Below are 21,375 nucleotides of genomic sequence, written 5' to 3'. Positions count from 1 at the left end.
GGGACTACAATCCCCATCGCGACAAATTACTGTAGTGTGGCGACGGGAGTTGTAGTTCAACACTTGGAAAGGGAGAGAGAAAATCCCGCCATTGTTCCTAGAAAGCCTTACTCTAGCCCCGCCCCCTTTAGCTCCGTCCCGCGGCGCTTGCAGCCGACTTTTCCCCTCGCACGCGGGACCCCATCTCAGCCTATCAGACCGAGGCCAAGCGAAAAGGCCCGAGAAAACGACCCCGCGATTGGCTTTGCATATTCCTATCCCTTCTCCGATAGGCTGCCTCCTCCGTAACGTCGTTTTCTATTGGCTCGGCGAGGGCAAACGGAGGCGGGACGTCCGGGACCAGAGAGAGTGAGTGAGCGATTGAGAGAGAGAGAGAAGAAAAAGGAGCGAGAAACTGAGGAGAGTTTGGGGCGCTCGGAGGTCGGAGCTGCAAGCGGCGAAGCGGGAGCTCGAGCCGTCATGAGCGGCGGCGTCTACGGAGGAGGTGAGCGGCTTTTCGGCGGGAGGAGGCCGTCCTTTCTTTCACGCGGGCCGGCGGAGGGCGGAGCTTCCAAGCCCCGGAGGGAGAACCCGGCTACTCTGCGGCGTCTCCTCCGCCTGTTGGGAAACCGACCTGCGGGGGCTTCTCGGTTGGCTAAATTCCCTGCCGCCTTCGCCTCCTTTGCTGCCCCGAGAGGCTCTGGGTGCAGGAATCCTGAGGGTTAATCCTGATATGGTCAGATATACAACCTTACCCCGGGCTTCCTTCCAGGTTTCAGGGCGGAATGATTAAAAAGAGCCCGATCTGTCTCTGTCTTTGGTTTGGTTCTGTTCCGTTCTGACGGACGGAATTGTTTTATTTCCGAGGAGAGGGTCACGCTGACTGATTTATGGGTTATTCTAAATGGTCTGTGAGATATGTTTATAGGTGTGTGTAGGTCTGTACACAAACACGTCTGTACAGACCTACATGCTCTCTACATATACACACATGTTCTTTATGTACACACACACATACATATACACATATACACACACACACACATATATATACACATACATGCTCTCTACATATACATACACATGCTCTATGTACAAACATAAATATATACATATATCTATATGTATACACACACACACACAAACACAAACATACACACACACAATAGATACATGATAGATAGATAGATAGATAGATAGATAGATAGATAGATAGATAGATGATAGATAGAATGAATGAATGAATGAATGAATGAATGAATGAATTCTTTATTGGCCAAGTGTGATTGGACCCACAAGAATTTGTCTTTGGTGCATATAGCCTCTCAGTGTACATAAAAAGACAAGATATATTCTTCAGGAATCATAAGGTACAACACTTAATGGGAGTCATGGGGTACAAGTAAGCAATCAAATCCTACCAGGAAACAATATCAATCATAAGGATACAAGCAACAAAGTTACAGTCATAAGTGGGATGAGATGGATGATAGGAACAATGATAAGATTAATAGTAATAGTAATGCAGACTTAGTAAATAGTTTGACAATGGTTAGGGAATTATTTGTTTAGCAGAGTGATGGCATTCAGGGAAAAACTGTTGTTGTCTTGGTGTGCAGTGCTCTGTAGCATCATTTTGAGGGTAGGAGTTGAAATAATTTATGTCCAGGATGCGAGGGGTCTATAAATATTTTTAGGGCCCTTTTTTGGACTTGTGCAGTGTACATGTACTCAATACACACATATTATATATACACATATGTATGTATGTATGTATGTATGTATTTACACACACACATACACACACACAACATAAATATACATACATACATACACATATATACATACGCACACATACAGGTGGGCATCAGAATTTTATTTTTAATCTGTGACTGTGTTCAGAGAAAAAAGTGGCAATACAGGTAGTCCTTGACATACAACAGTTCATTTAGCAACTGTTCAAACTTACAACAGCACTGAAAAAAGTCACTTAGGACTGTTTTCCTCAGTTATGACTTTTTCAGCATTCCCCAGGATCATGTGACCAACATTCAAATGCTTGGCAATTGGTTCATATTTAGGACCATTGCTGTGTCCCAAGGTCATGTGATTCCATTTTGCAACCTTCTGACAAGCAATGTTAATGGGGAAGCTATAGTCCCTTAACAACCAACTTACTAAGTTATCAACTGCAGCGATTCACTTAACAACTGTGGCAAGAGAGGTTGTGAAATGTGGCAAGACTCACTTGACAAATGTCTCACTTGACAACAGAAATTTTGGGCTCAATTGTGGTGAAGGACTACCTGTAAAGGTTTATCTTATAGCACTGCTATGTGTAATTGTTCACTACACTTACTTGTATACTAGTGTATATATAAGAAACTCATTCATTTGGGAGTATGTATGAATGGCAATAGATATTTTTTATTTCTTCTATGTCTTCTGAATGGTTATGTGGAGAATTAGAGCATTTTGTCAGTAAAAGCAAGGTAGTGCTTTTGTGCTGAATTAAAATAAATTCAAATGATGCCTCTCTGTCTGCAGATGAAGTTGGTGCTCTGGTGTTTGATATTGGCTCCTGCACAGTGCGAGCTGGCTATGCTGGAGAAGATTGCCCAAAGGTAAGGATGAAAGTGAGCCCTCATGGCTTAGTAATAGTAGTAATAGTATACTAAAGCAAAGCTCTATATGAGTGTTAAGTTCCCAGAATTCCCTCCCATGTTGGCTGGATAATTCTGGGAGTTGAGGTCCATACATCTTAAAATCGTTGCGGCTGACAAACACTGCTCTGTATAATGAACAATGGAACAGTGCCTGAGCAATTGTGGTCCAGTAATATGTAAAACGTTAGTTATGTGCTTATTTGTCATAGCTGCTTGATTTATTTAGAGCCAACTTCAGCTGACTGCAGTTCTGCAGTTCGGCTGTTCAAATCTCACCAGCTCAGGGTTGACTCAGCCTTCCATCCTTCCGAGGTGGGTAAAATAAGGACCCGGATTGTTGTTGGGGGCAATATGCTGACTCTGTAAAACGCTTAGAGAGGGCTGAAAGCCCTATGAAGCGGTATATAAGTCTAACTGCTATTGCTATTATTTGGCATGCTCTGGGTCAATTAAACAATGTCCTTGGTGGGTACGTATCGGTATATTATTAACTGATTGTTAATATTTTCCAAGATTTCTTTCAGATGATATGCTTTGTGTTTTATTGTTGTATTTTGGAAAGTGCCTACATTTGTAACAGCCTATAAATAATGATGATAAATAATTATTGCCCAGGAAAGATTACGCTTCTCATATCACTGTAGTTTTGCCCTCTTAAGATCATATCCCTACAAATTCTTCTTTTGGATCTCAATCTTAATGTATACAACTCCCTAGGAAGGTGGTTCTCAACCTTCCTAATGCCACAACCCTTTAATACAGTTCCTCATGTTGTGATGACCCCCAACCATAAAATTATTTTCGTTGCTACTATGTAACACCGGGAGCCACAAAATCTGGGTGGGTGTGGCCAACTCAACATCACTCCCACCCAGTCACATAACATCCTCCCCCCCACAGACATGCCTATCAAGGTTTCATGGCTCAGTGTTTTCTGTGGGAATAGGGTCTCTCTCTCTCTTCTCTCCTCCTCCCTCTCATTGAATACAATAGCAAATCCAAAATAAAGTTATTAATTATAGGAAATTGCTTCTCTGTAATCTTTTCATAGTGAACTCTAAGTTGATAGAAGCTGGCAAGATTGTACTAACAGCAATAGGATATATATTTTGATTTCTTTTGAGTTTGATAATATAATACGTTATCCAAAATTATAAATAATCTTATTTTCAGATGCATTTTTTGGTCCTCTGTTATTTTCTTTTTAAAAAATCAGACTTGCTTCCAATTTGTGCCCTCTGGCAAACTGCAGTTTTCTTGGCAAGAGATCTAGCTTGCCATTGCTTTCATCATAGGTCTGAGAAAGTTTCTTTCTTTCTTTCTTTCTTTCTTTCTTTCTTTCTTTCTTTCTTTCTTTCTTTCTTTCTTTTCTCTTCCTTTCTTTCCCCCGATTTGTTTCCCTCTCTTTTCCCTCTCTCCCATTCTCTCCTTCCAGCTCTCTTTCATTTCTCTCTTTCTCCCATTTTCTCTTTCAGCTCTTTCTTGCGCATGCAAGCAAAATACCCTCCTGGGCTGGGATCACGCTGGCGGGGACAGCGACTCCTTCTACTGCCGCCACTGAGAAGTGAGTAGCTGGCTGCGCTGTGCAGGAGACTCCTCAGTGCCAGACTAAGGTCGGTCCCCTTTGTGTTAACTCAGGAAAGAGCTGGAGCAGCCGTCTCTGGATGCAGAGAGGGAAGAGTTCCAGAGCCCTGCGCAAGGAGAGCCCTGTGCAGTGCAAGAGAACTGGAGCCCTCCCTGCACCCAACCAGCTACTGCTGCTGCTCCCCATTCTCCTCCTTCCTGAGCCAACACGAAGGGGACTGTGGCTCGCGCTGACCTGAGTCTGGCGCTGAGGAGTCTCCTGCGCTGCGTACGCAGTTACTCACCTCATTGTGCAGTGGCGACAGTGGGAGGAGAGTCATTGTCCCCTCCGCCTTGATCCTGGCCCAGGAGGGTTTTTTGCTTGCGTGCGCTTGCGCAAGAGATGAGCACGAGAAAAGGGCTGGAGCTCTTCCCGACACTGAGTTGCCTGCGAAGGACAAGTAATCGCAAAAGCAGATGAGAGGCTCATGCCTTCTCGGGGCGGAGAGCAAATTGCGCGATTGGATCAGCAGGGAGCCGCAGGAGAGGAGCTGAAGCCTATTAAGGCTATTAATAGGAAATCTCAGCATACGCGCATCCCACATTATTTTCCCCGCCTTGTTTTACGCCTCAGAAATGGTACCTCTTGGCTTCCTTAGCTCTGCCCATCAACCTCCATCACTCGGAGCGAGCTGCTTTCCCAGCGTCCTCTGTGCTGCGCGCGTCTCTCTTTTCCTCCTTGCCTCCATTCTGACTCCTACTTCCCCCCCACTTCCGCCGTGCGGGGAACCTGAGCTGCTCCTTCCCTTTGGGCCGACTTCTTACCAGCCTCTCCGCGGGAGGCTTCTCGGTGACCCCTGTGAAAATGTCGTTCAACCCCAAAAGGAGTCGCGACCCACAGGTTGAGAACCGCTGCCCTATAACCAACTTATTGCAGCAGCAAAAACACTTGGTCAATTGCATCTTGATCTTTGATGGCAGGAGAAGGCTATGGAAATGAGGGATCCTGCTGCATGGGGAACTCATCAAATTTGCAGATGACACCAAGCTGGCAGGAATAGCCAACACTCCAGAAGACAGGCTTAAGACACAGAAGGATCTTGACAAACCTGAACATTGGGCACTATCTAATAAAATGAAATTCAATGGTGAAAAGAGTAAGGTTCTACATTTAGGCAAGAAAAACGAAATGCACAGGTACAGTATAGGTGGTCCCTTGCTCAATAGTAGTAACTATGAGAGGGATCTTGGAGTCCTAGTGGACAACCATTTAAATAGGAGCCAGCCGTGTGCAGCAGCTGCCAAAAGAGCTAACACAGTTCTAGGCTGCATAAACAGAGGGATAGAATCAAGATCACGTGAAGTGTTAATACCACTTTATAATGCCTTGGTAAGGCCACACTTGGAATACTGCATTCAGTTTTGGTCGCCACGATGTAGAAAAGATGTGGAGACTCTACAAAGAATGCAGAGAAGAGCAACCAAGATGATTAGGGGACTGGAGACTAAAACATATGAAGAACGGTTGCAGGAACTGGGTATGTCTAGTTTATAGCAATAGCAATAGTTAGGCTTATATACCGCTTCATAGGGCTTTCAGCCCTCTCTAAGCGGTTTACAGAGTCAGCATATTGCCCCCAACAACAATCTGGGTCCTCATTTTACCCACCTCGGAAGGATGGAAGGCTGAGTCAACCTTGAGCCTGGTGGGATTTGAACAGCCAAACTGCTGAACTGCAGTGCTGAATTTAACCACTGCGCAACCTCGGCTCTTAATGAAAAGAAGGACTAGGGTATACATGATAGCAGTGTTCCAATATCTCAGGGGTTGCCACAAAGAAGAGGGAGTCAATCTATTCTCTATGTTGAAAATACGTTTATTTCCGTCTTTTCGGAGTCAATCTATTCTCCAAGGCACCTGTGTGTAGAACAAGAAGCAATGGGTGGAAACTAATCAAGGAGAGAAGCAACTTAAAACCAAGGAGAAATTTCCTGACAGTTAGAACAATTAATCAGTGGAACAGTTTGCCTCCAGAAGTTGTGAATGCCCCAACACTGGAAGTTAGAAGATGTTGGCTAGCCATTTGTCTGAAACGGTATAGGGTTTCCTGCCTAGGCAGGGGGTTGGACTAGAAGACCTTCAAGGTCCCTTCCAACTCTGCTATCGTATTGTATTGTACCCCTCCTTTTTGTAACATCCAGACTAGTTAAAACAATACACAACAGGCGGTCATTGTATAACCTTATAAGTTTGTTCTCCATACTGTTCTTTACAGGTGGACTTCCCTACTGCCATTGGGGTGGTCTTGGACCGAGATGACGGAAGCTCCATGATGGAGATCGACGGTGATAAAAGCAAGCAAGGAGGGCCATCATACTACATAGACACAAATGCCTTGAGAGTTCCTAGGGAGAACATGGAAGCCATTTCACCTTTGAAAAATGGAATGAGTACGATGTTCTGCATTTCCTCCTTTTGATCTTAAATCCTGGTTGCTATTTTGTGATACCTCAGAAACTGTTATTTCTGAAAAATAGATTTTGTCTTACTTGGGAAAAGATATGTGGTGGTGGAAGTTGAAAAAAAAACATGGGCTATCTCAAGTCAAGATTGCTAGTAGCATACCACAGTACAGGTAGTCCGCAACTTACAACGTTCATTTAGTGACCATTCAAAGTTACAATAAAGTGATTTAGGACTGTTTTTCTCAGTTGTGACCTTTTCAGCATCCTCACGATCATCTGATCAAAATTTGGATGCTTGGCAATTGGTTCATATTTACGACCATTGCTGTGTCCCAAGGTCACGTGATCACTTTTGGCAACCTTCTGACAGGCAAAGTCAATGGGGAAGCTAGATTGATTTAACAGATTACTAATTTATCAACTTCAGTGATTCACTTAACAACTGTGGCAGGAAAGGTAAAATTGGGCAAAACTCACTTAACAAATGTCTCACTTAACAATGGAAATGTTGGGCTCAATTGTTGTAAGTCAAGGACTACCTGTATCCTTGTATATTTCCTTTCTCTTCTTTCATTTATTATATAGACTTAGTCTGAAATAAATGTTTCCAAGGAAACTTTTTGATTATTTTTTTTCATGAATTGCTGTACAGAAAATATAACTCAATATCAATACTTTGGAGAAAAACTCTTGTGTAGTTTGTTCTTTCCTGTGGTTATTCTCCTTGTTTAAGGTAAAAGACTGTGATTCAGTTCAGAGATAAGTGTTGAATCATGATTATTTAGTCCTAACCGGGATAACATCTTAAATGCTTCTGAAAGCATAGTTTGACTTGTCCAATTACGTTATACCTCCAAATAAGAGGTGCCAGTGAGATTTCACCAACATGGAAACTGACAAAAGCAACATTCACTTTATGTTGTTTCAGTTGAAGATTGGGATAGTTTCCAAGCCATCCTGGATCATACTTACAAGATGCACATTAAATCTGAAACTTCATTGCATCCAGTTCTTATGTCTGAAGCACCAGTGAGTAAAAATTGGTTTTATTTCTTTCAAACAGCCCATCAAATTTCTTCCCTAAATATCTTAACTGTTTAACTAGAATATTTAACTACTGTTTTTTTAGAAGTTTTGACCAGCATTAATATGAAGTCTGGTTCAACTTCAGTTCTGTATAAGATTTGAGCAAGTACGGTAATGTAAAGTTGAATTGCAGCTGGGATTAGTGAGCTTCCTCTAATACAGAGAAGTAATAATATACTTTTTCAGACATTCGCAATACTTTTATATTATGTATAACAGTCTGAAAAATTTTCTTCAAATAATTAAATCATGTCACTTCTTCAACTTACAGTTCATTAACCAGCCAAGAAACAAACAAACAAACACACACACACACTTGCATTCCCCAAACTGTAGAATAGATATGTCTTTGTGTGTTTTTAATTATGAAATAATCTTCTTGGATGTTTTGCAAATTATATTTATAAAAGAGTCACAATTCTGTGGCAATACATAAAATTTGAAATGGCTGTATATTCTGTGATTGAGAGAGTAAAACTTATTTTAATCTATTTTAGTCTGACAGATATTTATAAATCTGGTTGCTAATTTGCAAGAAATTGGTAGGAAAATAGAAAAATGTCAGTCTTCTGCTTGAGTTATAAATAATAATTTTGCACTTTAATTATTTCCTCTGTGCTTTTCTAGTGGAACATTAGAGCAAAGCGTGAGAAACTGACCGAATTAATGTTTGAACATTACAATATCCCCGCATTCTTCCTATGCAAAACTGCAGTACTCACAGCGTATCCTAGAAATGTTGGGGAATAAGTGAGCATCATCACAAATACTATGCTGTTTTCAGGAAACAATTACAACTTTTTCAAAAAAATAATTGTTTAACCAAGATCTTGTTGCTGTGCTATTACCCAAACAGTTTCACAAATAATTGTGAAAATTCATGAATTATGTAAGGAGATCATATTTAGTTTTTTTTAAATAATGTTTGAATGTTTATTTCATTTATATGCCGCCCTTGGTTGCTTGTTACATTTGTAAATTTTGTTTTAAAAATCAAACTTCTCTAGGCTGGTGTCCTCCATTGATGGGGTCATGCTAGCAGGAGATTACAAGCAGTCCTAGGCTTGCAACCATTTGTTTACTGACTGTTAGAAGCTACAACAGCTCTGAAAAAAGTGCCCTGGGACCATTTTTCACATTTAGGATAGTTGCAGCATCCCCATAGTCACATGATCAAAATTCAGGTGCTTAGCAACTGGTTCATAGTTGCAGTGTCCTGGAGTCATGTGATCACCTTTTACAACCTAGAAAGAGTGCAGAGAAGATCAATAAGGATGATTCGGGGACTGGAGACTAAAGCATATGAAGAACAGTTGCAGGAACTGGGTATGTCTAGTTTAATGAAAATAAGGACTAGGGGAGACATGATAGCAGTGTTCCAATATCTCAGAGGCTGCCACAAAGAAGAGGGAGTCAATCTATTCTCCAAGGCACCTGAGTGTAGAACAAGAAGCAATGGGTGGAAACTAATCAAGGAGAGAAGCAACTTAGAACTGAGGAGAAATTTCCTGACAGTTAGAACAATTAATCAGTGGAACAGAAATTGCCTCCAGAAGTTGTGAATGCCCCAACACTGGAAGTCTTTAAGAAGATGTTGGATAACCATTTGTCTGAAACGGTATAGGGTTTCCTGCCTAGGCAGGGGGTTGAACTAGAACAAGGTCCCTTCCAACTCTGCTATTGTATTGTATTGTAACTTTCTGACATGCAAAGTCAATGGTGAAGCCAGCTACACTTAACAACCAACCGCGTTACTGACTTAACAATTTCAGTGATCCACTTAACAATTGTGGCAAGAAAGATTAAAATGGAGCAAAACTCAGTTAACTGTTTTGCTTAGCAACAGAGGTGTTGGGCTCAGTTATGGTTGTAAGTTGAGGACTATCTGTGTAGACTCTTAATTTTGGTGGAGAACACCAAATCGCAAGAGAAATGTCAGTAAGTGGGACTTCGTTCTGGGAAGTAAATTGATTGACAATTAACTCTATGTCAGTAAAAATGAAGTTTAATATGATCTTGACCAGGATTTGGCCTGGCAACCCTTCAAGCAGTTCTGAATCTTAGTTCCGTGCATGTATAATTGAGAACCAATATTGAGTGACTTACTTCCCTATGGAAAGATACCTGCTCGACATCACAAGACAAGATAGAAAGATCTGCATATGGATTAGAGAACAAATGAAAATATACATCATCAAGAGATTAAAGGAATTGAAATGGAAATGGGCTGGTGACATAGCAAGAAGAACTGATGGCAGGTGGACCAATGCAGTGATAGAATGGATCCCACTTGGTAAGAAGCGCCCATGAAAGAGAACTAAAACAAGATGGATTCACAATGTCAACAAGTGTTGTGGGCCCAACTGGCAAAAGAAAGCTCAGGGCCATATTGTTTGGAAACATGAGGAAGAGGCCTTTAACAGATTAACAAGAGTTGGAAGGGAGCTTGTAGATCATCTAATCCAACCCCTTGCCCAAGCAGGAGACCCTACACCATTTTTGACAGATGGCAGTCCAATCTCTTCTTGAAAGCCCCCAGTGATGAAGCTCCCACAACGTCTGAAGGCAACTTCTGTTCCATTGGTTGATTGTTCTCACTTCATCCTGCAGTGGATAGACAATGGATAGAATGATGATGATGATGACGACAGTGGATATAATTTACGGCCAGTTTAGTTCTCTAAGGTCTACGTTCTCAACCCTAACCCTTGACGTATAATTGGTTGCTGAATGACTATTCAAAGTCGCAATGGACCACCAAAAAGTGACTTATGACCTGGATTCGTAATTTCAATGTTTGCCCTCCCCACCTTTCCAATGATGTCACCATATTTTGGCCACTCAGCAACTGACTCAATTGCTTCATGTGGTTGCGTGACCATGATTTATGACCCTGGGGGGGGGGGGGGGAAGAACCAGCATTTATTTTTGGTTTTCAGAAAACAAATGCCCAATAATGAACAATGGGTTTGCTTAATCACCATGGCGCTTGCCTAGTGATAACCACAAAAATGGTCATAAAAATCAAGTGCGGTCACGTGATGATCTGCTTTTCAACCATCGCAGCTTATTACTGAAATTGCAGGCTAAATTTCTGCATTAGATAGAAATTCATGCAATTTGTAAAAGCCAAAAAACCCATGATGAACATACTGCTCCTGTGCCGAAATTCCATCGTCTTCCTTGACTCTGCAACTAGCTTTGCGAATGGCAGATCCACCGGGTTGATCTTGGATAGTGGAGCAACGCACACCACTGCAATTCCAGTCCACGACGGGTACGTGCTTCAGCAAGGTGAGAAGTCTCCCAGCATGATCTGAGCTAGACTCGGCACGCGTAAATGACAGGGTTGATTTGTACCAAACAAAACGAATTACAAATAAAATGTGAGGTCTGGAAGCCATCTTTTGCATTGGGCCTTCCACTTTGCCGCATTCAATGCTGTGGGAAAATGGGAGAGGGGATTATATGGGGTCTGGGGGATATATAGTCAAAATAATATTTCTTTCTCAGAGAGTCAAGGGCATCTTGCCTTGACTCTGGAGTGGTGTGACTGGGAGGCATATCCAGTGGGGATGGTGCCTGATTGGACCATGTGAGGGATATGTGGGTGCTGGGCAGGGACTTGAACTTTCTTTTGGTGGGGAAAACCTGGGAGAGACTCAGATTCAGGTTTTCCCAAATGTACCAATATGACATCTCTAATAAAATGGAACTTTGAGGAACTTCAAGCCTTGGAGTCTTCTTTTGTTGGGAGTGTCACTTGAAACCTTGACATAAAAGTTGTTTCTGTAAAGCATCATGATGGCCAGTAGTAGAGAGAATTTTTAATGGTCATGAGAGGATGTTCTGGATAATAGCCCCTCATTTGGAAATTAGTTATTTCCAAATTTAATGGATGTATTTATAATATGTACAATATATGAGAACCAGTTTGGTTGAGTGGTTAAGGCACCAGACTGGAAAGCAAGAGATTGTGAGTTTAAGTTCTGCCTTAAGCCATGAAAGCCAGCTGGGTGATCTTGGGCCAGTCATTCTGTTGAATTCACCTCACAGAGTTGTTGTTGCAGAGAAAATAGGAAGAAGATGCGTTCAATATGTTTGCTGCCTTGAATTATTTGTAAAAATAAAGGTGGTATATAAAAATAAACAAAAATGTGTATATGTCCAGATAGCTGGGGTCCATTTTCAAAACAACTCTGGTATTTGAAAAAGATGTAGATTCAGAGAGTTGTCTTCCTTCCACACTAGCTGCTTTGCAAAGCGTCTCTTTCAATGTATTGCAAAGCACTAATCTATTAGAAGAATAAGAAGTAGTTAGAATGTAGCAAAATAAAACTAAAAGAAAAGCTAACTTTGCAATCCTCTTATCCAAAGACTGAAAGAATGGAAGTTAGATAATGTAACCTTCTCTGCTAATAATCCACATATTTAAGTCATAGGTGCTGAGGACAAATAGCAGTAAGAAGGCTGGATTAGATAGTTTTGCTGGTGATATTGAGGGCTATATTGGACTATAATTTCTGTTCCAAAGGGAATCAGGAATAATGCAGGAAATAATTTTATAGCACTTCTAGAAGCCCAGCCAAATGTAATGAATATATGAGACACCAAAAGTTTCCCATAAGGTTTATCTCGAAAGACGTATATTTGGCTTTTATAAAAAGAGATTTCATCATTTTTCCTTTTGCTCTTGTGGAGCAAAATACAGCTTCTGGCAACTCAGTGGCCCATGTAGACATAAAAGCTGGTTAGTTTGGTGTTAGGAAACAAATTTGTCCGCCAAACAAGTTTCTGTGTAAAATGTGAGTAGTGGCAGAGCAGTAAATCTTTTGATTCCATTTCTGCCTTGCATTTAGGCATTGTGAAGTCACCTCTGGCTGGAGATTTCATTTCAATGCAGTGCAGGGAACTGTTTCAAGAAATGAACGTTGAGATCATCCCACCTTATATGATTGCATCGAAGGTAAGATCCTGTGTTGGATGGAATGAAAGAAAGCTGCACATTCTTGTAAATGGGAATCCAAAAGCTGCTTTTTCATTAACAAAATCTCTGGTTTAACAATAGTTTCTCCAATATTAAATTCCATCAGGGTTGGCCTTGGATTTAAATACAGTTTAGAGTCATACACAGAGGATGCACATTGAAAAAAAGAGTTTTGATTCCCCATGTACTTCACTATTCCGAGAAAGAGGTTGGATTTGCACATTTAAGCTATAAGCGCACCAGGAACCTGTAGTGCTCCATTTATGGTTGAACTCCATTATCCAGTATCTTTTAACTTTGGTCATGGATGCTGGGAGTTGTAATTTAGTTACAGTTGAAGCACCCATAGTTTGTCCCTGTCATAAATCATTCCACAGTTCATGCATGAAGCATGAACTCAGTTAATAAGATGTTATTGTGCTAGACACAAGAACAGTTTTTCCCCTGAATGCCATCACTCTGCTAAACAAATAATTCCCTCAACATTGTCAAACTATTTACCAAGTCTGCATTACTATTACTATTAATCTTCTCATAGTTCCTATCACTCATCTCCTCCCACTTATGACTGCATGATTGTAATTTTGTTGCTTGCATTCTTACAATTTATATTGATTGTTTCCTAGTATGATTTAATTGCTTATTTGTACCTATGACTATAATTAAGTGTTGTACCTTATGATTCTTGACAAATGTATCTTTTTTTAATGTACATTGAGAGCATATGCACCAAAAACAAATCACACTTGGCCAATAAAGAATTCTATTCTATTCTATTCTATTCTATTGAAAGTATTTACAGATATACAGTTTTGCAAAGCCACATTTTTTTCATGTGCTGATTATTTATTTAGCAACAATAAACGATAAGAACTGAACTGTGAATAGCTTTTAGCTTAGTCAGGCTGGGATGTTCTGTTGTCTCTCTTGGCTTGAAACGAAACTCTGTGTACTTCATCTTCAACATTCCTAGGTTTATAACCTCCCGTAAGCAATCTACGGAATAATATATTTGAATGTGACCCTTTGGAATGACCTTGATTTTATATTCTAGGAAGCAGTTCGAGAGGGTTCTCCAGCAAACTGGAAAAGAAAAGAGAAATTGCCGCAGGTCACAAGATCTTGGCACAACTACATGTGTAATGTAAGTGTTTGTCATCACATTAACTTAATTGGACATATAAAAAGTATTTCCTGCAAATACATTGATTTCTGTAATGAATGGCTCCTTTAGGGAGGGAACTGCAGTATGACTCATGGTTCTGATGATTTAAATAGGATTCCTTTACCACATGCAATCTGTAACTTGCATTATTAGTAAATGTTGGTGTAATGAATAATTATAAACACATTCTGGATTTTTGGGATAAAAGCAGGTCAGTGGGAAAGTAAAAAGGAAATTAATAACATGATTAATATCATTTATAGATGATGTGGTGCAGTGGCTTAGAGGTGGAGTTCTTGCCTCACAATCAGGAGGCTATGAGTTCAATCCTAGGTAGAGGCAGATATTTCTCTCTCTGGGCACAATGAGAATTTATTTGCTGAACAAAACTCTGCATTGGCAACAGGAAGGGCATCTGGCCATTAAATGCTCTACTAGCTCCATTCAGTTGCCCAGACTCCACTCCACAAGGGATTATGGGATCCATTAAAAGAAGGTGGTTAACATCGCTTATAAGTAACATTTTACAACAACTGTGGGCACATAAATCAGTGTTGACATGGGTCCCAGAGGAGCTTGTCCTTTTCACTAGTCTTCACAAATTTAAGAGGATCCTGACATTACTTGATTTACTTTGCTCCCGTGGCGGGCCAACTTGTAAGTTAAAGTGATTTTTATCTGCAAATTCTACAAACATGTCCCAGCAACCTGTAGGAGCATTTTTACTCTCACTTTCCCTCTGGATGGAATGGGTGAGTTTGAACAAAGCTAGTGGAGGGAGGTCAGTGGATGCCATAAGAACAGAGAAGAGAGTCTGCTTCACCACTGTTACCACTGTAGTGTGTTCCCAGGCCTAACTGCACACAGTCACTGGTAGCTTTGGTCTAGGTGTAGCTCATGGGATAGTTGGTTAATGGGTCTTTCCTCATAAGAGTTGACTTTTTCTTCCCTCTTATGGATTGACTCCTCGTAAGAATTGACCCTCTCAAAAGGTGACTCATAAGAGAGTTGGCTTGAAAAGTTGACTGAACTGGATTGTTTGATCCATGTGTCCTTTTAGGCTTCCTAGAGAATCTTACGTTTTGATTTCCGATGCTACAGATTTATTCCATCGTTTCTGCCCAGATAGGTTTTCTTAAAGAGAACTAGCATATATATATTTTTTTTGGGGGGGGGGGGCTTTCTAGCATTAGAAAGAACAATTTAGGCTGTCAAGCCCACTGTTCTTCTGAGTTCAGGAATTTAGCCTCAAGCAGATCTCTGAATAAGTGCAGGGAAATAGAGCTCTTTGGATATCGTTTCATTGTGGATACTTGGTGATACAAAATATTACCTGGCTGCTCCTACTTGGATTTCCAAATATAATAGGGATATTGAGAATGTGGTGTCCATGTTATCTAAATTGGACCTTTGCTTTACCTTTATTTTAAAATATACACACATACTGTGTATATAGCAGTATATGTATCAGAAATCCTTGTGTGAAAATATCTTTTCTCCTCCCACAGTGTGTTATTCAGGATTTTCAAGCTTCTGTCCTACAGGTTTCCGATTCAGCTTATGACGAGCAGTAAGTCTTTCTTAATTTATGGGAATATTATGATGGCTCATAACGGCCGTGGTGGCTCAGTAGCTAAGACGCTGAGTGTCAATCAGAAAGGTCGGCAGTTTGGCAGTTCGAATCCCTAGCGCCATATAACGGAGTGAGCTCCCGTTACTTGTCCCAGCTTCTGCCAACCTAGCAGTTCGTAAGCATGTAAAAAGTAGAAAAGTAGAAAAATAGGGACCACCTTTGGTGGGAAGGGAACAGCGTTCTGTGCCCCTTCGGCTTTTAGTCATGCCAGCCACATGATCACAGAGACCTACTCTTCGGCTTTGAAAGGGAGATTAGCACCGACCCCTAGAGTTGGGAACTACTAGTACATATGTGTGAGGGAAACCTTTACCTTTAATTCATGTGAACTTCTGTGTTGACAAGGGCATATGGGATATTTGTTCAAACATCTGGAAAATATTGAGTTTCCAAGAGAAAACTCTTCCACTGTTGTTAAATTGCTGTTTCTGAGATTTGTTGAAAAGTAATTTCTTTTATAAAAACAGGAAAAGAAATGATTATTCACTGAATATCATCTGAAAATGTCTGATTTTCATCTCCAGGGTGGCTGCGCAAATGCCAACTGTACACTATGAGTTTCCCAATGGCTACAATTGTGATTTTGGTGCTGAGCGGTTAAAAATTCCCGAAGGCTTGTTTGACCCTTCAAATGTAAAGGTAAAACTAAGCAAGACAGAATGGAAATGGATCCTTTGTATATCTATGTTCAATGGCAGTTTTATGGAAACAGGTGGAAAATCTAGAACCTTAAGTTTTGTGGATTAGAAAGAAAGGCACTGTGTTTTGTGTTTCAATGACATCTGATGTTGAGGCTCTTATTCTGTATTACAGTAAATTTATTTACCAAGATATTGCAGTTCAGTCCGTTTTTTTTCTGTGTTAGAGATTTTAATTCTCCATCATGGGTAGTTCTCGAGTTACATCTATAATGGAGCCGGTTGACAATCATCATGGTCGTAAATCGGATCTGAGTTTATGATCTTTTTTTTGCGTTGCTTGTAAAGTGACTACCATGGTCATGAATTATTGTTCTGGTCATTAAGTAAACCCATGGTTTTCTGTGCGCCAGATTTGCTGAAAACCAGAAGTATATGTTAGATTTCAGCAAAACATCGTAAAATGTTTAGTACATGAAGTACTAAAGTAATTTAGTTATAAAGTATGTCATAACAAGGAGAAATGAGAGATTCTGTGCTGCATGTATTTTTTTTTCATACTTACTAGAATTATCAGATGGAGCTTCCCATTTCATGATTATTATTTTTTCTAGATGATTTGGGCCATCTTTTGGAAAAAAAGAAGACTCAAAGTGTTCTTACTCATTCTGTCTCTGATGTGATTGAAACTAATGCCAGACATTTTTTCTCTTTACTAGGGCTTATCTGGCAATACAATGCTTGGTGTGAGTCATGTGGTCACCACTAGTGTTGGAATGTGCGATATAGACATTCGGCCGGTAGGTATTAATTAGGCACAATGGGACCTTTATTTATTTTTGATTAAAATTGGAAATGGAAGCAAGAACTATGCTGTGATGCAGAAATCTGCACTGTTCAGAGCTACCTGAAAGCCAGTTGTATTTTTACATTTGATCTTTGGCAAAAGGCTAAGAGGCAATATACTTCAATTGTATTTTTCGGATAAGGTCACACGTAGCTCAAAGGCTGCAGATTGGATGACGATGGTTCAATTCTTGTGCCAGTGATAGCAATAGGAATAGCACTGGCACTTAAGACTTATACAGCAATAGCACTTTGACATATACTACTTCACAGTGCTTTACAGCCTTCTCTAATAGCAATAGCACTTAGACTTGTATACCACTTCACAGTGCTTTACAGCCCTCTCTAAGCGGTTTATAGAGTCAGCCTCTTGCTCCCAACAATCCGGTTCCTCATTTTACCCACCTCGGAAGGATGGAAGGCTAAGTCAACCTTGAGCCTGGTGAGATTCGATCTGCCAAACTGCTGGCAGCCGGTGATGAGCAGAAGTAGCTTGCAGTACTGCATTGTAACCACTGTGTCAGAAGGATGGAAGGCTGAGTCAACCTTGAACCTGTCAGGATCGAACTCCGGGCAGTGGGCAGTGCTAGCCTGTAATACTGCATTCTAACCACTGCACCACCACGGCTTTGATGACCACAGGCTTGTTGAATACTTTTAGCTAAACCCTGAGAAGAATTAGGCCAAATTCCATAATTTTCCTTATGTATGGCTGTAAGCTGTTTATAAAGAGTTTATAAAGAGAAGAAGGGGCAAGCAAAGAATACACAGGCTCGATAACATTAAAACTGATACAAAGGCGAACATCAAATAACTGAAAGAAACTGCCAAGGAAATTGCAAGGTCTTGCCCAGGCACTCTCTGAGAATTAGACACGATTGAACAGAAGAAAAAAACCAACAACAACACTGAGATTGCACTGTAAATATTTGTGAGACCAGAAGCATGACCACAAGAGCTTGATTTCAGGAAATCCAGTCTGGCATCTGTTTGCAGAGTTGGGCTGCTTTAGTTTTTAAGCACAGATTCCACAGTTGTGCCTCAAATATGCAAACTTGATGAAGAACTCATATTGTGTTGCTTGTTTACTGCGTAGTATGGAATTTTAAATGTTCTTTATATTGTAGAAGAGGTTTATTAAAAAGGGGAAGGATATATCCTCTTTTTTGCACGAGAACTACTCCCAAGTTTTACATTTGTTCGTGGAAATGTGTTTTTACCTCCTTGCCTAATAAGTGATACATGAGGATGTGATTTGCTTTCAAATTCTGTGTAGGCTTATGGAGTCTTTTCTCTCTTATCAAAAAGCAGATTACAGAAAGTTATGTGTCTCACTTTCCTTTTCCAGGGCCTCTATGGTAGTGTGATTGTAGCAGGAGGAAATACACTACTACAGAGTTTTACAGACCGGCTCAATAGAGAACTCTCTCAGAAAACACCTCCAGTAAGTGTGTGTCATTTAATAAGTACAGACTCCTTGGTCAATGTTGATTTACTATATAATTAAGAGTTTATGAAGTTCTAGAAAGCCTTCTCATTGGCCAGTAATCTCCAGATGAGGTGGTACTATAAATCCTCGAATGATAAGGAATTCTGGGATGTGTAGTCCCAACATCTGAGATGCACTTACTGTGGCAAGAACTTCACCATTTTTCTTTCCCTAATAGTTTATGACAGGAGTGGCTAGTATTAGTTGGCCAGTGTAAGATTCAGGGATGTGGAATGGGATTAAGGTTTTCCAGGCATAGCCTGATGTCTGGCTACTTCCTGCCCCTTCCTGGGTTTTAAAAAATGCCGCCAAAATTCACAGTAAAATGCACAATTGCATTTATTTGAGGTCAGAAATAAGATGGGGTGGGGGAACACCCATGCATGCGCGGGGATGGGGTGAACACGGGTCACACGCATATGCATGGGGTGCATGCGTGTGCATGTGCTGATGCACACACGCTTTTAGCACACAACGACAAAAAGGTTAGCCATCACTGGTATAGCACATCTGAAAATCACTTGTTTTGCCAATTCAATTTCTGGGATGCAATCTCTGGGTATTAAGGCTCAAATACTCAGGCTATCCTTTCTAAGATAAAGCAATAATCTTGGTTGAATTATTGAGGTATGATTTGAAGTGTCCTGGCCATTGTATTCCACAATGCAGAACATAAGCAAATATTGCCAGTTGTCATTTGGGACACCCAATCACCATTAATCTCTCTTCTGATTTCAGAGCATGAGGTTGAAGTTAATAGCAAACAACACAACGGTGGAGCGAAGGTTTAGTTCCTGGATTGGTGGCTCCATTTTGGCTTCTTTGGTTAGTAAACTATTCTGGCTGCTGATAGTTCCTAAAAAGATGGCCTAACAGGAGGGTATATGATTGAGAGAAAAAGGGGAAAAAGCATCGGATTTTGTATGTACAAATAGTCCTTGCATCATGACTGGTCACTTAGTGACTGTTTGAGGTTAAAACGGAGCTCCCCAGGGCTATTGATGAGCTGAATTCAAAGTTATGCCAGCTGCGGCCTTCTTGTAATCACACGATTGCATTTTGAGCACGTGGCAACCAGGCAGCATTTACACCCATTTGCAGCATCCAGGAGTCACATGACTGATTTCTTGTTGTTTTGCTGGAAACGCAAGTTTATGACAAAAAATCCCCATTGTGGACAATGGATTTGCTTAACGACTGTTGCAAAAAAGGCAGTGAAAAGTGGGCGTGGTAACCGTCTTAATCATTGGCAAGACTTAATAGTTGTAATTCTGGGCTCAATTACAGTTGTAAATTGAAGAATATCTGTAATAATGGAATGGGGTTGGGCAGCAGGCCTGAGGCCAGCAGGGAACCTGAAGGGCAGGTAGCAGAGCAAGGGGTGCCTTGGGGATGGGGCAGGCATTGATCCCCCACCCAAAGCACCCTGTGCTCCATTTAATGACCACATCTGGAAGAGCAAAGGTGGAATCATTGAGTGACTGACTGCATCAGGGAGAGCTGAGGTTGGGTCGTTAAACGAGGCAATCCCATGAGCACCTTGCTTAACAACTATTACAACCAGGTTTCATAATGGGCAGGCTCCATTATGGTCGTGAAGTCGAGGGCTACCTGTACAATCCAAATTAGGCATGGAGAAGGATGAAAGCAAGGAAATGCTGCAGTAAAGTTGGGGGAACTTAAGGGGAGCTGAGAAAGCAAGGACCCTTGTGTAATGTCACAAGGCAGGTTGTGCATAACTTGGTTTCTGTGTGCCACAAATACGTATTGTGAGATGGTTATGTTTTTGATTTTTGTTTTGTAGGGTACCTTCCAGCAAATGTGGATTTCTAAGCAGGAGTACGAAGAAGGGGGAAAGCAGTGTGTAGAAAGGAAGTGCCCATAAACCCCGCAACTTTAAGAACCTGCCTTCCTCTTGCTTCTAATTTTTTTATAGCTTTAGTATACTCAGGAATTGAAACTTTGTCTCTTCTGTAGGAACTTTTTGTGCATCCTGATTTTGCAGTTTTTTTTAAAAAAAAAAATCCTAATATTTGAAAAGGCCAAACCTGTCCTGTTTTGCAGCACATGGATGCGTTCATCCATTTTAAATGCAATAACTTTTATACAAACTTTAAAAATAATAATTTTGTATAAATATCTATTTTCTGCAAAAGAAATTCTCCCGGAGACTGATCTATAAATTATGGTTGTAATTTCTTGCCTTTGGATAAAGATGGAAAAGAAAAAAGAAGCGTATATGCCTACAGATTAGTCTTCCTTGTGCTAGCATCAATAAATTTCTCTAGTTTGGCTTTCAGGCTCCTTTATTTTACATCGTATATTCAAGTAAAGATTTTGGGGTTGTTGTTTTTACACCTGGAGGTTGTTTGCATATTTCTATTACATTTTCTATATATGGAAGGTGTTCTGACCCCCCTTCTCCGTCCAGGAATGAAAGCCAAAAGCCACGTAACTAAAAAGGTTTCTTTTAATCAGTCCAAGCTCTTGTTGGCTGCAAGCCAAAATAAACAAAGATAATTAGCTCTGGCAGAAAGTCCTATAACTCACACCAAAATGCAAACCCGGCTCCTCTTATCTCAAACCACTTATCCAAGTTGGCTTCTCTCGGTTTGAGAACGCGAACAAGAACAATCACTAGAACGGGAACGGTACGTTGACTTCTGCAACCAGGGCGTGGCACCAGCAGTCTCTTAATACTCAGGAGAGGATCCCAATGAGCAACAGCTGCTCGCAATCATCTCCTGTAAGTACTCAGTTGTTCCTTCCCTCGAGTAACCCTTCAACGGGGTGCATCCTGCAACAACTCCCAAGTGTTTCCTTGAATACTCCCTCTGATCCAATGCTCTGCCGCCAC

General features: G+C 40.8%; 1 protein-coding gene across 1 annotated transcript; it reads left to right on the top strand.

Moving 5' to 3' along the window:
• Positions 1 to 337: 337 nt before the first annotated feature.
• Positions 338 to 20,812, top strand: ACTL6A (actin like 6A). The gene is made up of 14 exons (XM_087725206.1): positions 338 to 484; positions 2,527 to 2,603; positions 6,485 to 6,659; positions 7,603 to 7,703; positions 8,388 to 8,485; positions 10,960 to 11,054; positions 12,620 to 12,726; positions 13,802 to 13,891; positions 15,421 to 15,482; positions 16,070 to 16,184; positions 16,903 to 16,983; positions 18,378 to 18,473; positions 19,257 to 19,343; positions 20,323 to 20,812. The coding sequence occupies exons 1-14, from the start codon at positions 460 to 462 to the stop codon at positions 20,401 to 20,403; spliced, it is 1,290 nt and encodes a 429-aa protein (XP_087581332.1). The 5' UTR covers positions 338 to 459; the 3' UTR covers positions 20,404 to 20,812.
• The last annotated feature ends 563 nt before the right edge of the window (positions 20,813 to 21,375 follow it).

This window comes from Thamnophis sirtalis, unplaced genomic scaffold, assembly GCF_051295495.1.
Source record: "Thamnophis sirtalis isolate CommonGarterSnake01/CBP01778 unplaced genomic scaffold, rThaSir2_p1.2 scaffold_11, whole genome shotgun sequence".
NCBI lineage: Eukaryota > Metazoa > Chordata > Lepidosauria > Squamata > Natricidae > Thamnophis > Thamnophis sirtalis.
The sequence above is the reverse complement of the archived record's forward strand: the minus strand, read 5'-3'. Positions and strand labels throughout refer to the sequence as shown.